Below are 22739 nucleotides of genomic sequence, written 5' to 3' on the forward strand. Positions count from 1 at the left end.
CGACAAATCAGGCCCGGTGCAATGGAAGGGGGATGGAAATAGAGGAGAATTCAAATCCATGTTTCTTTTTGCAACATATCCAGCAGACACCTTCATATGGAAGTGCATTATAATTTCAATTCCCTCATTCCTCAGGCTAGTATAAATAGGTGTGTGAGAGTACCATGAAACACTTAAAGATGGGAAACAATAAAAACTGGTAAGACGTTGAATTAACGTTGCTATTTATTATTATTATATAAATGGGGGTGGTAGCTTATTGTTAAAGGCATTGGACTTTGGATCTTAAAGGTCATGAGTTCAAATCCCAGCCACACCCTGATACCACCCCCAGGGCCCCTGAGTAAGGAACTCAACCCCGTAGCTGCTCAGTTGTACAGTATGAATGATATAAATATAAGACTCTCTGGATAAGGGTGTCCGCCAATTGCCATAAATGTAAAATCCGGAGGTCATGAGTTTAAATCCAAGCCAGCTGCCACCCCTGGGGCCCCTAAACAAGGCCCTTGAGGTAATTTTCTCTAGCGCTTTTTACAATGGACTTTATTAAAGTGAATGATGTGTATTTATCCCTGATGAGAAGCCTGGGGCGACTGTGGCAAGGAAAAACTCCCTTAGATGTTATGAGAAAGAAACCTTGAGAGGAACCAGACTCAAAAGAGGAACCTCAACCTCATTTGGGTGACATCAAGAGTGTAAATATAGTCTTTAAACAATACAGAACACTGGAGAGTGAGAACTAACATGAGCACCGGAGTGTAAGATTATGAGTAATGTTATTTCTACAGTCTCATACAGTTAGTTGACGTTGTGGAACCAGGAGCTACTGAGCAACTCATAAAATAGCTCAACAATTGAGATCATCATAGATCCAACACCAGCTGCCAGAGCCTTTAAACATTCAAAGAGGTCCAATGTCTAACTCTACATGAAGTGGGATCCAAATAGCGCTGGTACGTTCTAGATGGTTCGGGATGTTTGCGGGGTCGGCGTCTACTTCTTTGAAGATGGGACACAACTTGAGCTGGAGCAACCTCGGGATGATTCGGGATGGGTAGAGAAAGAAAAGCAGTGGAGACGAATTAGCATAGCTGGCGTTCATAATATTAACAAGCAAGTTGATAATGTGAATTTGATCACAAGGTTAACCTCATAGCTTCTCAGTTGTACAGTATGAATGAGAAATGTGGGTCTCTCTGGATAAGGGTATCTGCCAAATGATGCAAATGTAAAAATTATTATTATTTTTAAAAACACAAGCATTGTATGTAATATAATATAATCGAATGCAATGTAATGTAATACAACAATTCACCCTCCAAAAAAACAAAAAGCCCTTCAGGGACCGCAGCTGAATACCAAGTTCTGAATTTTATTACTATTAACGATATGGGGCCAAAAATCAAAGTCACCATGAGGATAATTGATAGAATCCCAAGGAATGCTTTGAATGCCTTAAAGAAATTTGGTACAGCGATTGAGGACAATTTTACCTGCATTTACACCCAGTTTGGTTTACAATGCCTGACACGCTCCACTGCTGAGATATCTTGGGATGTGATTTACAGTGATTTACATGGGATATACAAATATATAAAAGTATAGGGACACTTGACTCTGCCAGCCATATGTTTTTTTTTACCTTTAAATTGTAACCAAGTTGGAGGCACACCATTGTTCAGGACGTCCGTCTCATGAAAGCCATATAATGCAAAGATGAAGACAAGATTTTGAGGGGTTAAGTGCAAAGTCAAGACAAATACCAAAGCGTGTTAAATGTGGACCAAGACTTTGAGGGGTTAAAACGAAGACAAGACCAAGTTAAGTCCAAGACCAAAGTATGTCAAGTTCAAGACAATTGCAAAACTTTGAGGGTTTGAGACTTACACAAGACCAAGACCAAGGCAGAAGGAGACCAAGTCAAGAACAGATTGTGTTGAGTTCAAGAATTTGAGGGGTTAAAACCAGGACAAGACCAAGAAGGGTGAGGCTGAGTCACTATCAAGGCAGGAGGAGACCAAGTCAAGTCCAAGAACAGATTGTGTCGAGTTTAAGAATTTGAGTGGTTGAGACCAGGACAAGACCAAGACTAGAAGGGTGAGACTGAGTCGAGACCAAGAGGAAACCAAGACTAAACAGAGAGAGATTGAGTCAAGTTGCAAACCAGAGCGTGTTGAGACCAAGATTTGATGGGTTGAAACTAAGACAAGACAATGGCAGTGCGAGACCAAGTCAAATGCTACACTATGGAGCGATTTTATCACAGAAATCAAGCAAAACCACAATGTGTCTTAAATCATTTAATATGAACTTGTTTATTAAACGTTTGTTTAAAAACCTTGTTTGCAATCGTGCATATATTTGATTTGTGAAAACTGCTCTCTTGCTTTTGTGATATTTTGCAATTATTTCAAGTATCAGCTAAAACAAAAAAAAATCTTACATAATCTTATTTTTTGCAATCAGATCGTGAATTTTTAGGCCATTTCTATTAGTGTTGGTAACATTTTTGACACATGTTTATGTATTCCAAAAGACACAGATAAATCAAAGAGTGCAACAACAATTTTTGATATTCCTGCAATTGTGGTCTTGACCAGATTTGAAATAAAAATTAATTGTCTCAAGACCAGGAATGGTCACATTATATAGAGACTGCTTAGTCTGGGACCGAGACAAGACCGAGACCTTAAAAAAAGGTCTTGAGACCAGGACTGGTCAAATTAATAATGTTAACAAATACAGTAAATCTAGGGTTGCATTCGATGCAGGATGTTTTACTTCTCATCACGTTAATAATGTCAACAAATGAGTCAAAATTGTGCACCAGCAGTCTAAGGAAGTTCCTAAGACTAGTATGAGACAATATTTCAAAAATGGTCTCGAGACCAAGACTGGTCACATTATCAACATTAACAAATCAATTAGAACATGCAACAACTTTTTTTTTAAGATCCCTGCAGTTGTGGTCTTGACCAATCTTGAAATAAATGACAGTCCTCTTAGTCTACAGTAGATCCGAGACAAGACCGAGACCAAAAAATAGTCTTGAGACCAAGACAAAATGATGTTCACAGATAAGTCAAAGAGTGCAGCAACAATTTTTTGATATTCCTGCAATTGTGGTCTTGACCAGATTTAAAATAAAAATTAATTAAAATTAAAATCCAGACTCCTCTTAGTCTAGGACCTAGACAAAGACTCCATGGTCTTTGGACCACGTCTGGTCTCGAGTCGTAAAATCCTAACTATAATAATACACGCTAATTTGAGAGACAAAGTGCAGCACCATGACCTTTTCCTCCTTCAGGACTGGAGAACAGGTGACCATGTGATCAGGTGACCATGTGATCAGGACGCTTGCATGTGATGTTTGGTGCCTTGCATGGTGACATGCAACGGCAAGTATTGGTCTGCATGCTGCTTAATGAATGTCTTTCCTTTCTCTCTCCCTGCCCCATCTGTGCTTACAGAAGACAACCGTGCTGAAGGTGGGTACTGCTACACTTTTTACTCCATATTAACTTACTCACCTTAACTTTCACCCCAATGTGCTAGAACAGTGTTGATTCAGTGCAGCATCTGGATGGTAAGTATAATTCGTGCTCTCAATTTTTTGGAAAATAAATTTGAGACAACATTTTCGATTTTCAAAAGGCTACGAGCGACCAAATTCAATTCTAGTAAAAAATGTAGTATATGAGCACTATATAATATTAAATACTGTAGTCATGGGGTATAAAAACAAACATTTACTTCATATTTTTAAATAAAATAATATGAATTTATTTGATGATTTTCTATCAAATATTTAAAAAGGTCAACATTTATTTTCTAATATATTTTAGTCGATCCAAAAATAGCTAGTCACATGCTATATCTCTTTCTACTTTGGTTTATAAATAAATTAAACTTAGGACAACATTTATTTTAAGGTTTTTAAGTATAAATATGTATTTATTAGGCGATTCAACTATATATATATATATATATATATATATATATATATATATATATATATATATATATATATAAGACTAGAAAAATAATTTTAGCACCAATTATAAATCTTTACACTTATTATGAGAATAATATAAAAGTTGTCAAAACATTTCTAACAATTCTTATTTCAAACTTTTATTTCTTGCTTATTATAATAAAAAAAAAAACTAAATTCTCAGCAGTTGAAGATATTCCACTAGATCTTAGAGTGTGCTTGTGGAAATTTGGGTGAAATTTATTTAGCTACAAATGTCTAGTAAAGTTTGGTACTTTATGGTGTCCTCACCCTTAATCAGTACCTGTACCCACAAAATCTAGTGGAACATCTCAGGTTGTTATAAGAGCAAATGGGGATTAAATGTTGAATTGGATGTTCAAAAAATGGATGGTCAACAATTATTTAATTGTATTTTTTATTAAAAAAAATGTTTAATTGACAATTTTTTTAATTGACTATATTTTAAACTAGGAAGAATGCTTGATAAAAATATTAGAAAATGATTTAAATAGAATGCTATTACTAAATACATTTTAAGTTATTGTTTTTTATTCCTGATTTCAGCCTTGAATTTTGGAACAAAAACAGTATCAAGTGGAAAATATTTTATAGTAAAAGTTAATAAAAAAAAATTAATAGATTTATAGTGAGATTTTTTTAGATAAAGCTTTTTTAATATAAAACTTTTTTCAATATACATATTTTTTTGGTTTGTGCTCTGAATAAAGGTTCAATCTGCATCAATGTAATGCGAAATACATTTCTCAAATATTTCATTAATTATTATTATATTTTAATTTTATATTCAAAATCTTTTTATGGGGAAACCTGACAAAATTTACTACTAATAACAATAATAATAATAAAATTAGACTCTAATTCTAAAAACTAATTCGCGACAGCCATATATGTAAATTTCCATTTCAAATGAAATCTGAATTCGGCTTGACACCGTGTGGGGTGCATTCTTTAAGAACCTAGTCGGGTTTGTGTTTCCATAGCAATGGGTGGAAACCCTCTGCTTCAAGGTTGAAAAGGTAACTCATCCATCTGCATGATCTCCATATTGACTAACGGCGAGTAAATTCCTTCCAAATCCATCCTGAAGAAAAAAAACAGAGAGGTGAGAAATATATCATGTATAGGAAGAAAAGTGTTTTTCTTAATCGGATTGTCTGGTTGGAGTGAGCTGATATGCCTAGCGTGGAGTCAGGATATTCCTCAGCCCCATTCTCTAGGTTTTTATTGCAAGTTTTTTTGAGCGATGGAGCTGCTGAACTTCTGGAAAAAAAAATTTAAAATTTTGGGGCAAAAAATATCCCACAAAATAAAAAAACGTAGTAAGCTTAGCTAATTTGACCTCGAGTCAAGCGCTAGCATTAAACTCATCAATTACTTAGAACAACTTATCCAGAGGCTAACATTGTTCATTTCTTCCCCAATAATCAATAAAGCAAACCTCGATTCCCCTGCATGGACTGAAGTACAGGGACACCTGACTTCTCCAACCATATGCAGTAGTTCTTTAAACTGTTACCACGAATTTAGAGACACAATTGCAAAAAACGTCTTTAGATGAGTTAGCATGATTTGTTTCCCTTAGGAGAATCAGGAGACCCAAACCTTTTCTAGCATGACCCACAGTACGAAAAAGCCAGCTCCATTGAGATATGCTTGACAGGGGTTGGAAGAACTCTTGCTATACAGTTCCAACCCTAGGATGAATTAAAACATCACCCCAAGCCTCCTCACAATACCAACATCAGTACCTGTTTTTGTGAAAGAATCTCACACAGATCTCCACAAAATCGAGTGCATCATCTTTCTAGAAGTGTGGAGGATATTATAGGATCAATTGAGGACTTAATGTGGAAGTTCAAAAATCACACAAAACATGTGCTCAGGTGTCCACAAACGTTTCTTCATATAGTGTCCATTACTACCAAAGAAGCTAGCTTATACAGTAATCTCTGTCAGTACATCGTTTCAAGTTAGCAAACAGTTAAACCACTTGTCCACATCAGGCAAGATCTGCAATTGCTAGCAAGTTAGCTAACATTAGCGAATGCTCATAATCTTGTTTTGTCTGCTAGCAAGTGTCTAATATTTACCTTGCTATACCAATAAGAGAAAAGATATACAAGTTTGCTAGCAAGTAAGCTTTGTATGAGCCTTGTGTACGTTGCTATTGTGAAATAGGTTGCTGGCAGAAGCAAGTTTGGCTAGGTAGATAGTGAGGTATTTCTAGTTTGACAATTTGTGTTGTTTCTATAAAAACAATAACGTTTCAGAACGACGTTGTAGGAACTTGCACTACTCTCGTCCTCTAGAGAAAATAAATCGAACCCCTTCCGACCATTCAGATTCCAGATTGCAGGAAATGTACCTCAGCTGGCAGACTGACAGCTAAACCCATTCAAATGGATCATGTTAAACCGCTTGCTCAGGTCAATTGAAAGAACGCAAAGGCGGTAATAAACCCCTCAGTGACATTTATGGTACATAATACTTCGACTGTTTGGTACAAATGCACTTCCACGTTGTGCAGTGGAGAGAAAAATGATGGCTGTATTTTGCGTCGTCGCCTGCCTGCATTATTAGATTTGGGCTCCAGCTGTCTGTGTTTGTGCCGTAAATTAGGGGGGCCAAAATTGAAACTCCTGAGCTATTCTGAATTAACATACAACTATCTAATTTTCTATCTATAACTTGTTTAAGGGCCCATGAAGCAGGTATTTAAGCTCACAACCTTTCAAACAATGCTTTAATGACTGATGTACCGCTTACTATTCATCAACGTCAGGCCACCAAAGATCTTCCAGATGAAGTCAGATGTGTCAGGTCTTTTATTTTTCTTTCCCCTCCTCCATTTTATCTCTCCATCCTAAACCCCTCTGTCTGATCGAGCAGACGAATGTTCGTGTTCTGCATTTGTATTCTTTGCTGACTGTGCTCTTGTTTTCCTTTAAGGTCTGGCACACCTGATGATGGGAGACCAAGGTATGTTTCCTGTTCCCTCTTCCTTCTCTCACTCATCCTCGTCTCGCTTCTACTCCTCGTCTGCCTCATTGCTTCTGCTTTGCACTCGAGAGTTCACGCTCTTACGCTCTCACCCCGTTCCTCCCTTCATTGCCTCGGGCTGCTATCTTTTCTTATGATTTTTCTGAAATTGGAACCAGGAAGTCACAGCTGTTGAGCAGGGGCATCCTCTTAATGGTTCTGCTTAGAGGAAATGGGGATAGGATTGAATTTGCATTGACAAAAACTCCTAATATGCTCTTACAGGAAAAGGATTTCTTGAGGGCTTCGGACATTGTTAGAACTTTTTAGCTTCACGAATGCCTTCTTTTCTGTAGACCGTTCATGTTTTTCCTTGAGCATAGAAAATCCTTTCAGATCAATTCCTTTTCATGGACGTCAGTCTTATCAGTAAATCCTAACCAGGGCTACCAGTCACCAGATTTTGCTAAAATGTTTGGATTTTTTTGGACCATCATTGATTCCCTCTGGAGAACCTTTCAGGATTCACAATCAGTGTTTGTGGATGACAGATGGAGCAGGAAAATGAAGCCTGGCCCATTAGCCCATTACAAATATTATTTTTAATTTAAAGGTATCTGTGAATGTTCTACCTCTTTCAACCAAAACTAGGTGAACTATCTAGAAAACAATGGTTCCTCCACAGAAATAATTTAATGAACTCAGAAGAGGTCCTCAATTATTTTCTCTAAGTGTGGAGTATGTATACACTGGTTCATGTTTATAGAAGTGGTTTGTAGGATCACTCTCCCTACATTGACCAAAAAGGTTCCTTGAGGGTTTTTCAGGGGGTTAAGGCCCTTATGTGTCCATAGAATCTTTAGTTCCATGGTGCAACCAGAGTTGAGGGATTTTTGCTTGATGATCTATTTGGTTTGGTCAAAACATTGTGCTTTTTTCACACTCCTGGAAAAGGTTCCTCAGGGGTTCTTTGAATAGTTAAAAGCCCAATTTAATCATCTATCTTGATTCAACCTCATGACATTTCTGGGAAAATAAGTGTCTTGCAAGATTTGAGAAAAAAGCCGCAAGCCAGACTCTAAAACCAGTATGTTGCTCTTCAGTTTGTCCGTCTTGGGTAAAGCTTTAACCGAGACAAGATAACTGCGAGGAACCCTTGAGGACGCCTGGCTTCTGAAAGTCTAGGGAATGGCGCCTTGTTTTATTGCACATGGCGGTCGAATGAATACGTCATCCTCACTTTAGCAGACCTTCATCTTCATCCACTCATTACACACCACCATGACTTACGAATTTTCTTCTCTCCCCTCTCCTTTTTTTTTTTGCTTTCTGGCCTCGACTTCCTCCGTGGAACCATCAAATTTTTAGGTAAAACTAAAGGTACTGAACCTCTTTTTTTTGTCTCATTTCCGTTCCTTGTCTTCATGACCCTGTGTGTCTGAGATGAAGTGATCAAATTTTCGTAGCTAACTTGAGAGCGAACTGGAAAACGAAGGTAGGTGCTCTCTCTCTCTCTTAAAAAAAAAAAAAAAATCGCTCTGATCTGGAGGATTTTACAGTTTGTCACGTAGAGCTATTCATAAAGCCGATTGCCTTTTGGGTGGCAACGAGTCCCGCCACCGCTCGGACTGGTAACTACTTACTCAATCACCAAGATGGGTTTTCAGGGAGCCCATCTCGGCGTGGAAAATGAGTCATTTTCCCCCAGAATTGAGTGTTTCTTCACTCGAGGTAAGTGGCTACGGGAGATGTCTCTCGGCTCCCCGCTCATCTCCCTGAAGGACATTACAGCAAAAAAAAGGGAGGCAAATTGCTTTCCGGTGATTCTCAGTTAAAGGCAATTTTTTTTTTCTCTTAGGATAATTAGCCTCTGAGAAAACAATCGAGGCGAGGCGATGATAACGGACGTGTTGGTTCAACTCTAAATTCCGTCCCATTTTCTGTCGGAGCCCTAATTCTTTCGAATGTAAAATGATAAATCCGGTTTGTATTTCTAATCTCCGTCAATCATTAATACAATACAAGGGTTAGCACTTTGTTAGCTGTATTTTTTCCTGTTTAGCCTGCTTTTGTTTTTATAAGTAATGACCTATGAGGGTGATGATGGATCAGAATTGATCTGACAAGTAAACAAAGTGTTGATGTAGATATGATAGTTAGCTAACAAAGCGATTAGCAATGATATTCACAATGATATAGATATGATGCAGTTCGCCAACAAACTAAACAAAGCGGTGATGTAGATATGATAGTTAGCAAACTAGAAAATGAGCTGATAATGTAGACAGGATAAAGTTGGATATTAAGCAAAAAGAAAAAGATGCTTTTTCAGATATAATGACAACTAGCAGGAATATAATAAAGTTAGCTAAGTAGCAATAAAATAGTGATGTACAGTAGACATAATGAGATTAGCCAACTAGCAAACAAAATGGTGATGTGGATATGATGAAGTTAGCTTAATAGCAAACAAAGCGGTGATGTAGATATAAGGAACTTGGCTAACTAGCAAAATAGTGAGGTACAGTAGACAGGATGAAGTTAGCTAACTGGCAAACAAGATAGCGACATTCAGAAGACATTATGAAGTTATATAGCTAGCAAACAAGCTGCTGAAATTAGCAAATCACGTCGCTAGCGATCCTGCTGGAGATTACAGCAGCTTCATAAATTAAATATTCCTGGATCTGAGAAGCAGAGAAACTTCCTGGGTGTTTCTTTGGCATGAATTGTTCTCCCTCAGCTCTCCGGCCCATTGTACGTTCACGTGTCATCTGCGTAGCTGCTGCATGCGTAAATTTCAGTTAAATGAAGACGACAGAGATGGATTTAGCGGTAACATTTTTCGCATTACTTTTCTCGGATTTGCCGTGGAGCTTCTTTGTTTTTTATTTACATATTTATTTATATACAGTATTTAGAGGATTGGTTGCATTTTGCCATCTGTGGAATCTTCCTCAGTGGAGCTGAACCGAACTCTCGCAGGTTCTCTTCTGGTCTGTTCCAAGAGCAGAAGGAGACCCAGGAGGAGCCTCAACCTCACTGCTGATTCAGCGCTGAGCCCCGAGCAGTTTCGATTCTGCTTCGTCGTTAGCCACCTAGCGTCTCTAAAATAAAGCCAACATAAAAACATAGAAACTGACTCACTACTTTTCTTTTACTTTTGCATACCTTTTGTCATATTGAACCACCTGAGCAGCAAAACGTCAAAAGCGGTGTTTATCTTCTTAAATTAGCCATAATATCAACCTCATGATTAACTTCTTGCGAGCTACATACGCTCTAAGACACTTTAGTTAGTGTGTTTATACAGTATTCTTATGAGTAGATTTGCTATCTAGCTAACGCTAAGGATGTGAACATAGCTGTAGAACATCATTTTTACAGCAAGTGAGCAAATCATCTGAGTTACAAAAGGTTGGTGTTGATTCAGGATATGGTTAGCTGATGCTAGGGATGTGAACATATCTGTATAACATCATTCCATACTGAGCGACTCATACAAGTATGCTAGTTAAAATAGCTTGGGGTGATTCAGGATAAAGATAGATAACTAGCAAACCTGATGCAGATTTTCTACAAGAAGCTATATTGCTTACAAACCTACCCATGATTCAGAAAGTATACTTTGTAGTAAAGAGAACAGAATAGGTTAAGCTAACTAGCAAATCTGCTAATGATTTGAACAGGATAGATGTAGCTGAGTAGCAAACCTGCCAGTGATTCTGGATTAATTTAGCAAAACTACTGATTTTGAAAGGATGATAGGATTGGAAAAAAATCTTAAAGTTTGAGGTACATAAATGACAGTCATCTGGTGAAAACTCACTACATTATTAGATCATTTGCTAGTTAGCTATTCTATCATATCTACATCTCCCATCTTGACTCCCAGCAGCTAGCCCTTATACCTTTGAATCCCTTATGAACCCCAGACCTCCATTTTACCCCTCAGCAGCCAGGCCCAACCCCACCACACTAAAGTTTTCTATCAACATGCAGACCTTCATAAGCATCCCCAAAAGAAGCCAGCAAGAAACCCCCCCGAATCCTTGATCAAACCCCAGACCCACAAATCTCGTCAATTCGCTTTTATTGTCATATTATATAGCTGATGCAGTACACAGTGAAATGAGAAGGTTTCTACAGAACCCTGGTGCTACATAAAACAACATAGAACTACACACCGAACACAAAGCTAAGGATTAAAGTGTCCTCGCTACGACGCAAAAACACGAGTGCAAAAAGTGCAAGAAAACAGTGTAGGACCTACACAAAACAGTGCCACCAGGCAACCTACTGTTTACAGTACAATGTGCAAAAGAGATCTCATCAACCTCCAGACCCCCATCATGCCTCTAAATCAGCCATTCCAAATACCTTATCAACCCAAAGACCCACTTGACACCTCCACATTTGCCATAACCTCAACAGCCCACCCCCCACCACCCTAAATTGCTCATCACGCACCACACCAAAATGCTTCCCCCTATCAGCCAGCGTCAACTCCCTGCTTCCCAATCCTCATAAACCCCCAGGCCTTTCCCAAACCACAGCAAACACTGGACCCCATAATGTCTCCCCAATAGCCATCCCGAACCCCATAATCCCCAGACCCCCATCATGCCCCCAACATCAGCAAATGGCATTAATTTTACTTGCACAAGTTGTAAGAGGACACATTGTAATGTCCAGTTTTCCGAGAATTGATGGAAGACAAATAAGCAATTAGCAAACTTTCCTTCGTCTGTTAGATGCTTTTGTGGAATACAAAAGCACACAAAAGCATCGTTCAGGGAAAGGAAAACTCGCTACTTGCATATTCTCTGAAAACCGGACATTACAAAATCTTTCTCTTACAACTTGTTGATGTGGTTTGGGAAAGGCCCGGGGGTTAATGAGGATTGGGGAGTTAGGAGTTAATGCTGGCTGATAGGGGAAGCCTTACGGTTCAGGTTATATTTCCAATCGAATATCCAATCTAACATCCAAGCCCAAGCTGGGAGTAGATAGAAAATTCATTTAATAAATATAGCATAGTTAGTACCAGCTACTATTGCCTCCGCTGGTGCAATCACATCGTCCCAATTTTACGTTCATTGCATCGATTGCAAGTCCGTTCTCACATTGATTTAAAATTTTAAGTTTTTGCCCCTATAAAGCTCGCTGGAACCAAACCCCCAAAATACCTTTTAATTATTCCTCATAACCCATCTAGATCACTTAGATCAAAAGATCAACATCTCTTCTCTGTCCCACGATGTCGCCTTCAACAGAGGGGGCGATCGAGGTTTTGGCGCTGGGGCTGGTCCTAAGCTGAGGAACAACCTTCCACTACATATTAGAAATGCTTCTACATTAGCAGAATGTTTTATAATTCCATTTATTTGTTTTATTTATATTTAATATGCACAGCATTTTGGCCAACGAAGGTTAATTTTAAATGCGCTTCATAAATAAAATGTTTTATAAATAATAAAAAATAATAATAATAAAATAAAAAATAATATAATCAAATTTAATTCATACAAAATTAATACATTTACCGAGTTTTGGTTATCTTATATAGATATTTTTTTTTTTAGCACAAGACCAATGCTTTTTTTTTTATTATTATTATCGATTTATCGATCAATCTATTTAATTTATTTATTCACAAAGGAATGACTGCTGACTGAATTCCTCAGTCTTCGGACTGAAACGAGAGCTTCATTGTCCGTCGCCCACGATAACGCCTCCGAGCTGTCAATACGACCGCTGTGAAGAAAACAGATATGACATGATCCCAAAAGAAAATCCATACACACACACACACACACACACACACACACACACACACACACATACAGAGAGAGTGAATTGCTGGTTTTTTAAAGGCCTCCTATAAAACGTATTTACTGAAAGGAACGGACTGCACATAAATCCTTCGCTTCAGAGAGAGAGAGAGAGAGAGAGAGGACAAGGAAGAAAAAGAAGAAGGGAGGAGGATAAGGAGAAGGAGGAGGAGGAGGAGGAAAAAAAAAAATAAAACTAGGATCAATATGAAATAGGATCCACTGGCTGGATGATGAGGAAGAAGAGACACGAGCAGGTGAATGAAGCTAAGTCCTTCATCTCAGGGAGGAATGAAGGAACGTTTGCTCCTAAATTAGTAAAAGAATTGAAGAAAAATTTGAGTTTTGAAGAAAATTTGAGCAGATTGATGAAAAGCATTAATTGCTGACATGCTGATTTTTACATTTGCCCGTTTCACACCAGAGACAGGGTTTATTGTTGCATATGTAGGTGTGTTTGTGTGTGTGTCATCGCGCTCGGTAAGCGGCGTGATTTATTTCCTTCCTTCTGACTCACAGTGATTCATATTCATTCTCCTACAGCCAGACTCTCACGGCTCGAGCTCAAGCTGTGTTCAAAAGAAAAAAAGAAAAACCGCTGGAACACAAAATTGGATTAAAACATTGTACATTACCAGGTCGCCCAATAACTCTGTAAATAAATTTACATATCCAACTTCTAGAATAAATGTGTATTTGTGGGATTTTTGGCAGCAATCAATTTAGGATCTGGAGAATGATGATAATAGTAATACAGTAATCCTCCATTTAATCCACCTCGTTAAATATATATATATATATATATATATATATATATATATATATATATATATATATATATATATATATATAGAGATTCAACCCTATTGAACACCTTTGGGATGAATGTGAACACTGACTGGACCTCAGGCCTCCTCACCTCACCTACATCAGTACCTGACTTTACTAACATGGAGCATCTTCCCAGAAAAATGGAGGTTATTATAACAGCAAGTTGTATTATATATATAATAACACTTTTATCAGTTCCACACTGAGATTCATCACACTGTAGGCCGGCGTGGCTCATATTCCCTCGATGTCCTCAGGTTTTTTTTTTTCCTTTCTCAAACAAAGGCAAGATAAGAACCGCTCTTGCATAACGCTCCGAAACTGTGCAGACTGGAAGATTCATATTTACACTTTCTTTTTATGATTGTTGTTCATTTCTTTCTTATACAGTGTTTATTTAATTATTTCACAGCGATGTTGCCATCTTTATACTCTTGTTGCTATGGCGATGCTATCGGGACCTTCGGCTATAAACAGTAAGACATCGAACCCTAAATGGGAGGAAACCGAGTGACAGCACGTGGGGAGGTCATGTGCGGGGGGTCATGTGTGGGGAGGCGATATGTGTGTGTGTGGAACATCTCCACATAAATCTCCATGGCAGAAGAGTCACGGTGTGTGTGTGAGTTATAAAGAAGAGAAGACTCGAGTCGAATAGGGAAAATTTATAAATAACTAAAAAAATAAATTCTATTTCATCACCACCTCGTCTTTATTAACGATATAAAGTTTTCATTTGTTTAAACTATTAAAGTGTCTCCCAGGGGAGTACTAAAGAAAGAAAGAAAAAAAGAAAGAAAGAAAAGGGAAGTTCATCTGTTTATCTGTCTATGGATCTGTCTGTTTTACTGTGTCTGTCTATTGTCTGTCTGTTTTACTGTCTGTCTGTCTCTGTCCATTGTCTGTCTGTCTGTCTGTCTGTCTGTCTGTCTGTCTGTCTGCCATCAATATCTATCTATCCATTCATCTCTGTATGTCTATTGGTGATTTTCGTTGTTATTATTTATTTATTTATTTATTTATTTATTTATTTATTTATATCACAGTACATGCATGTATAGGACTGTAAATTGTTTTTAACCTTTGACCTCAGCCAGTCTTTTAGGGTTGATAACAGTAACGGCAGCGTGTATCAGATCGATGCCTCACTTCTCTCAGATCACAGCGGCGCGACTTTACGGCAAATGTAAATCTTGCTTCCGTACCGCGCCTGCAATAAAGCCTCGTTCGATTATTAACCTCCTGCGTCTGTTGACAGCTTCCATCACTATTATATAAATAGTCTGCTATCCCCTAAAGCCCCCCCACATCAGCCCCCCCATACACACCTCTGGTAAAGCAGCAGATCTGTTAGCACTCTGATTCGAACCAGCGGAATTAATGACGCTATCAACGGGAATCGTTTGCTCTTCCTCGTCTGTAATGGAAGCTGGCGGGAAAAGAGTGGCCGTTTTTCATCCGCTCAAGTCTTTTTATTCATTTATTTATTCCCCCCCCCTTCCCTTTACTGTCAAATGAAACCGAATGCAAAGTAGTGATCCTTGTCTGGTTTTGATGGCAGAATGTGCTGGTCTGACATGAATACAGTATGATGGAAAAAAAAAGAGTCATAAAGATGGTCATGTGGGCGTCGCTAAGAGAAGATTGACTTTAAGAAGCGAATTTATTGTTACACATGTATTAGAAGAATGAGAGCGAGAGGGTGCCAAAAAACCTACATCACTGGGTTTTAAACGTTTATTATTTGTTAAGCATTTTATAGGTGTGTAATTGTATCATTTAACCACATGTACGGTTCAGATAACACACACAATCCATTACAATGTCATAGCAATGTCAGAAATATGAGACTTGCTGTACTTAAAGGCCAGAGAGAGGCACTCATCACTGGCGTGCCGTAGTATCATACCACGGCGGAGCTTCATTAATATGTAATAAGCATGAAGGATCACGTTACTTACGTTGTTACATTACATCATTTGTTGCATAGAAACAAAACAAACATGCACGTGTCTCTTAAAAAACATAAAACTTGCTGTTTCCACACTGTAAGTATAATCAAATACAGCAAATATACCGTACGTAACACTTGACACAGTGCAGTCAGTGTTCCCATTCATCCCAAAGGTGTTCATGAGGGTTGAGCTTTATAGCAGGAGATCTTCCACTCCAACTCATGGAAAGCAGATCTTCATGAAGCTCTCTTTGTGCACTTTGGGTCACGCTGGAACAGGTTGAAATGCAGGGAAAATTTTAATGTTACCGTATCCTGAAACGTATATATACACACACCGTAATTTCCGGACTATTAAGTGCATATATAAGCCGAACCCACTGAATTTGACAAATATTTTTATTTTGAACATAAATAAGCCGCACCTGTCTTTAAGCCGCAGGTGTCTACACTGAAACTAATGAACTTTACTCAGACTTTAATGAAAGACAGTGTCTGTTACACGGCTTGTTTCTAAACAGAAGCCTACCAAGAAAGTAATTGTTTACTGTCTTCCTCCTTCCTGTCGCAACTATTTCTCTAGAGAGTTTATCTTTTGGCATCATCGTGCGTTTAAAAATCACCATCAGTGAAGCTTTTCTCCCGATGCCGTGCAGCTCAGAACACAGGTGAAGTGTGTTTTCATGCCCGGTTGTTTTCAGCGTGACGAATGATTCGCATTTCCTGTAGACAGTCCGAGTGAGCGGCAGGTCAAATGTCAGAGGAACATCATCCATATTTATGATGTGGTGCGGCCTGATTCAGTGGGAGCGCATCTGATTTAATATAAAGAGTTTCATTGGTTCACCTGAATCCGTTCAGCAATTTCATTGGTCTAATGTTATGGGGCTCAGTTTTTTGGCTTGAAGTTTGTGAAACCGGGAAAAACCCAGGAAAAATCCATAAATTAGCCGCTTAATTGTTTAAGCCGCGGAGTTCAAAGTGTGGGAAAAATGTAGCGGCTTATAGTCCGGAAAATACAGTATATATATGGACCCTAGATAGATAGATAGATAGATAGATAGATAGATAGATAGATAGATCGATAGATCGATCTTGAAAGTTCGGAGTAACATTTCAAATGATCGATCGATCGATCGATCATTTGAAATGTTACTCCGAACTTTCAAGCCGCTGGAATTACTTTTAGTCCAGTTCCAAATCAAGTCACGAGTATCGAGGTTCCACTGTATATATATTTCTGTAGAAGACTGTAGAAAGAACATTACTTATAATCTTATACTCCAGTGCTCATGTTAGTTCTCACTCTCCAGTGTTCTGTATTGTTGAAAGATTTATAAGCACACTCTTGATGTCACCCAAATGAGGATGGGTTCCCCTTTTGAGTCTGGTTCCTCTCAAGGTTTCTTTCTCATTACATCTAAGGGAGTTTTTCCTTGCCACAGTCACCACGGCTGCTCACCAGGGATAAATACACACTTCACTGACGATTTGTGTAAAGCTGCTTTGAGACAATGTCTGTTGTGAAATGCGCAATAGAAATAAACTTGACTATATTTCGAATAATATAGAATAATAATAAGATAGCTAGCTAGATAGCTAGAGCTCTACAGAGGGTAAGTAAATAAACAAACAAATACAAAAGACTATCAAATTAAATCAATTAACATAAGCTTTACTAGAGGAGGTCAGGTTCCAGATGCCCCACATAGAACAGAGCATTAAATCCGAAAAAATAAATAAATAAATAAATAAAAAAATCAATTAATGGTCTATCCGAGGGCATTTCCTGGACGCGTACGGAGGCTAATTGGAAACGAGTCCACATAGCTGTCACGGATTCCTGCTTACGCTGTGTTTCGGTTCGAGTATCTCGGCGTATATCCAATCCGCAACCAGGCGGCACGTGTCCTTGCTAGTGCTTTATATGCCGTAAAGACATCGCCGTGGCCCGGGCCGTGGCTTTGATCACCGAATGACGTCTGATCCCTGTATAAAAAGATAGAAATAAATAAATAAAAAAAATGAAAAAACTCCCGACACAGTCACACGCCTCCTTCTTTTATATTTTAGCCTCGAATCGGGACTAAAGCCTTTCCCAGCTTACCTTAATCCTCCCTCCGAGCCTGACAAAACCAAAGCTCACTCCTATTTCTCTTCTCCATCACTTTTTATGTTGTTAATTACACACAAGGGCATGACAGTTATCTTTTTTTTTTTTTGATTTAAATGAATTAAAAACACACTGATGTTGCACAGCCATAGAAGTAAGCGGAGGTCGGATATATAGGACACGACCCCCAGCAGTCTTCATCACAGAGCAGCGTTCATCATTAAAGATTAAAAAACTGGAGGGGGGGGAGTTTAAAATATTAATTGTGAAGTAGCCGCTTGTCTGAGAAGCTACAAAAAAATTTTTGAAATGAAAAAAATGGTATCGATCCTTGGAAATAAAAGTATTCGACTTAATTTATATTGATGGCATTTGACAGACACGCCATCCAGAACAACTTACAACCAAGTAGTTAAGGGCTGAGCGTCTTTCTCAAGAGCTCACGCAGTGGCAGGTTGGTGGTGCTGGGATTAGACCTTCCTATCCAAAGTCTAATGTCTTAACCACTGAGCTTCCACATCCTAATTGATATTTCTATCTAGTGATAGATTTGGACACCAAGTCTTGAAACACCTGGATTTGGCAGCCATATGCGTTTCCCGCAAACCTTTTCGAATTTAGAAGCACATGATTGGGATACGCTAGCACAAGATTTTCCCGGAGACACAACACTGTTCCGAATTGGTCCACAAAGCCAGCATTATGAAGCTATGCTCTCCATAAAATGGAGTGGAAGATCTCCTGGTACAGAGGATTTTTAGGATGAATGTGAACGCTGGGTGCAGCCCCAGTCCTCCTCATCTCATTTATATTACTAACACCATTGTGGATGAATGAGTGTTACATAAAATCTAGTGAAACATCTCAGAAGAGTGGCGTTAATTATAAAAGCAAAAGGTGAAATAGGATGCTTAAGAAGAAGCACACGATCTTATCTTCAGCTGCCCAGAAGCTTTTGATCATATATTCAATATTATATATCAAAGCCACTGTTAGAAAGTGCAGAAATCGAAAAAACAAACAAAAAAATGGATCTGTATGGATTATCTTCTAAGGTCTACATGGGATTTTACTTAATAATTTGTGTGTTTTAAAGAAAAAGAAAAAAAAAAATTCTTTTGACATTCACATATTTTGACACTTGTCAAGCTGATTTTTTTCCTTTTTTCTTTTTTTTCCCCCCCTGTCACTTAGAATCAAACCCTCCTCAGCTGTGAAGTTAATTCGACACTTCGAGTTGGTGCTTGTAAAATCAGTACAGATAGTCAAGGCCCGAGTCCTGATCTGTAGTCACACTGTCGTTGTTTTCGGATAAACGATTCCCTGCTGGTTGGAGGTGAAGGTCGTGAGAAGCGCCGTGGGAGGCTCGTTACCGCAGGAACGTCCCTGTAAATACTGTGCCGAGCCGATCGTGTTTACTGAAGCGCTGGGATCAAAAGACGAGCGGAATTATCGTCGTCTTTGTCTTGATCTCGAACGCGTTCGCGTTGTCCAACATTAGACCACAGAGGGATTTTTTCTCAATACTCTTGAGCAGTTCTGATAAGGTTCAGCATCTGATCGTGACATTTGAGTTTCCCAGAATCCTTTTCAAAGCCTCTGATGCGATGTGATGCATCAGAATGATTTGAGATTTAGATCCAGGGCTTGTTCCCTCAAGGCCCATGTAGAATCAGTTGTTTGCAGGAATGAGGACATTTCATTTGATGTCATCAGTGCCTTGTAGAAGGAACATTTCCATAGTTTTGGTAATCGTTTAAGATGTAATTTGTGGAGATTCATTCAGCCAGTTAGTAAAGTCTGGTATTGATGTAGGTGATGTAAGGAGGCTTGGGGTCCACTCAGCGTTCACATTCATCCTAAAATTGTTCAATTGGCTTTAGAGCTCTACAGTAGAAACTTTCGTGAAACTTGCTGATGAGATGAGAGAATAAATAATAATAATTATTAAATAAATAATTAAAAAAAAAAATTGTCCAACTCCAGATCTGGGGATAACCAAGAGAAATAGAACATAAAATAAAGATACCTAATCCAGGAAAAAATATAAAAACAAAGACGAAGCAAGAGTTCTTAGTTGTCAATCACAGTGTGCTTCATTATGATTGGTTGTTGTATCCTCTGGCATCAATACAGCTGCAGTTCACAGCTACTTTGCGAGAAGGTCCATCGCTTGAAACGGGTTATACGACCAAATCATGGTTGCAAACTCGTGTCAGAAAGAGACCCAGGTTGTAAGCTTAGCCTAGCCGTAGCCTAGCCTGACCTCTACATCTCTGAAAGAAAGATGATTATGGCTCCTGTGGAAGAGCTATTCTTAGCAGCGATGTTACTAAGAGAGTAAGGTTAGAGGTTGTATTTGTACTCGGTTCCTTGTCGGTTCTCGTGTAATAGCATTACGGGGCTTGGCAGCGGCTCGTAAAAAGCAGTCCCAGTGAGAGGAAAGTTTTGGGTTCTCTCCCAGAATGTCAGCCTAATGCAGTTAGCACGTGCTAAACATCCTGTGTGTGGAGCTTGTCTAGCCAATGGAGAAGCAGTTCAAGTGTGTGTGTGCACGCGCCCTGGTTCCAGCTGCCCATCTTATGAAACAGTCTCATGTTTTCTGGTTAGATGGTCCTCTCGCTGTGTGTGTGTGTGTGTAGTGTACAGTAATCGCATTGTACAGTCATTACAGTGCTGATGGAAAGCCATTAAAGCCTCGTATTTACTTCGTCGTTTTAGTTCGCAGCTCACAGCCACAATTTACATTGTCCTCATTTGTGTTCGTCCTTTAATACCTCCGGGTCGTTTGGGGAATACAGCTTCTTCAAGAACGACCGAATTCCATTGACTGGAAATCTGGATGGACTGTCGCAGATGAAACCCAAGTTGGACCGTTGCTTTGAGCGGGTTTGTAGATAATATGCAGTTGATTGGACATTATATGACATGGATTTTGTCCAAAGCAGCTTTCCAGAGATAAAAGTTGGACTGTCGAAGTTTAGAAACCTTGATAGGAACCAGCCCTCATCATCATCGATTCATTATACAGGAATTTTATCACATTGATGCAGAACTGTTCATGCAAACTGTGTAGGCTGAACACAGAGTGGTCTCACATTGAAGAGAACTCCATCCAGATGTAGGGTGTCTGGATGAGTCGGGCAGATCCGAATTGAAGAACCGGACAGGAACACTGTTTCCTGGTATCTCAGGAGCATGAGGAGCTTGTACATTTGACAGAATGAGGTTTTGTGTATGGTATAGAGTTTATTAGCATTATGGAAGGAGTCTCCAGTATCAGAGCTATGACTATTCACTAATAGCCATAGGTTCTTCTGCAAACTGTTACCCTAAAGCCTTCTTCAGGTCTAGTAGCATGCAATTTTCCCATCGCTTGAACCATGAGACCCGAACATCCTCCAGCAAGTGCACAAAGAGTGCTCCATAAAGATATTATTTCCATGTGATGGAGTGGAAGATCTTCAGTGGCTCCAAATATATTGGGTGGGTCACCTCGGGCCTTCTCACCTGACCTTCATCAGCACCTGGCTTTAGACCCTCCCACAAATCTTTGCTAGCACACTCCAAAATGTGGTGGAACATCTTCTCAGAAGAAGCATGTACCAATTAAAACAAAATGTCCATAAAACTTTTTCAGGATGTGGTAACAGTAACTCTGCATCCTCGCACCCGTCTTTCACGAATTTCCATGGGAATGTGGTATCACTCCTACACTGTGATATACCCTGCAAAAGTGTGGCTTTATGTTCGCCCAGATTTACACCCTCCATCCACAGCCGTTAATGGAAATCCTAATCCTGTCGTAAAAGCTGCGGTGTTTAATTAAGCTCTGTAACCCTCCTGCATCCGAGTGGGCTTAAGTGCATACAAGGTGTTCATTCATTACTGTGGATTTTACTGTGTCATGAAAATAATGATACTAATAAAATACAGCAGAAATCGCTATCAAGGTACCCGAATGTCTAGAAGGGCAAAATATACACTGTTCGAAGCGGTACCATGGCGTCATGCTCATTGTTGATTGCTTCATTTGAGCATAAATGAATCTACTGTAGCTTTAGATTGTGGCTATTTTTCATCATAGACATGAATGTTATTTGTTCATTAGAATCAGGGCTCGATTGCGTAAGAATTTGTCTTACACCTATATATAGGGCAGATAAATAAATGAATATGCACTGTAATACATAATATACCGAAAAAAGGGTATATTGTGAAAGTGTGTGCATAGTGCACCTGAATGGTTCAACGATTTTGGTTGCCAAATTGAGTTTCCCGTGGCGGATAGAAAAGTAGTTCCACAGAAAGGAGGTGATCTGGCTGCGTGATGCCCATACTGATTTTGGATGCGTTCTTGGAGGTTTTCTTATTCTAGAGGTTTACAGCTCCTAAAGAGTGGGCAGAGGAGTATTTAGTTATGCCAATGGCCGTGGCATCACCATATGGTACTTAAAACCATTATGAGCGGTGAAGTGAATAACATTGATTATCTTTTTATCATGTCACCTGTTTGTGGGTGGTATATATTAGGCATCAAGTGAAAATCTTGTCCTCAAAGTTGATGTTAGATGCAGGAAAAATGGGCGAGCGTAAGGATTTGAGGGGAGTTTGACAAATAGTAGGTGTGTTTACATGGAGCATCGTGTTTAAAAGTCCATCAGAATGAAAATGATTAACGTAAAACCTCACTAGGAATCCCAAACCCGAATGAAATTGTAAATCGGTTTGAGAGGGGTGGGATTTTTATAAACCGCACAAACAACATAGTCTGCAATGTAAACGGTTAAACCGATTACTTTGCGTCTAGGTCATTACGTCAAGGGGTCGCCAAACGATTCTTTACAACAATTTTTTTTCCGCACATGATTAGGGAAAATGGATTTCTCACGCTCTTTTCTTCTGGGGCCATAAATCCTTCTACCAGCCCACATAAACGTGTGAATGACCGGCGACTTATGCGAAAGTTTATTTTCCATTTCAGGTCACTAAACTCCAGCATTACAA

General features: G+C 39.0%; 1 protein-coding gene across 26 annotated transcripts in view; it reads left to right on the forward strand.

The window, feature by feature from the left end:
• The window catches only part of LOC124381709 (neurexin-1a-like), a 316092-nt gene that overhangs the window by 12866 nt on the left and 280487 nt on the right, over nucleotides 1-22739 (forward strand). For 11 of the 26 annotated variants that reach the window (XM_046843553.1, XM_046843558.1, XM_046843570.1 and 8 more), the window contains exons 3-5: nucleotides 3474-3491; nucleotides 6971-7000; nucleotides 8369-8380. The exons of 5 other annotated variants lie outside the window; for them this stretch is intronic. In XM_046843553.1, the coding sequence (XP_046699509.1) occupies nucleotides 3474-3491; nucleotides 6971-7000; nucleotides 8369-8380 (60 nt within the window). The remainder of the gene's footprint in view (nucleotides 1-3473; nucleotides 3492-6970; nucleotides 7001-8368; nucleotides 8381-22739) is intronic. 10 more of the 26 variants (XM_046843559.1, XM_046843562.1, XM_046843568.1 and 7 more) reach the window with 5 other exon arrangements.

Source organism: Silurus meridionalis, chromosome 28 (assembly GCF_014805685.1).
Source record: "Silurus meridionalis isolate SWU-2019-XX chromosome 28, ASM1480568v1, whole genome shotgun sequence".
NCBI classification, from domain to species: Eukaryota; Metazoa; Chordata; class Actinopteri; order Siluriformes; family Siluridae; genus Silurus; species Silurus meridionalis.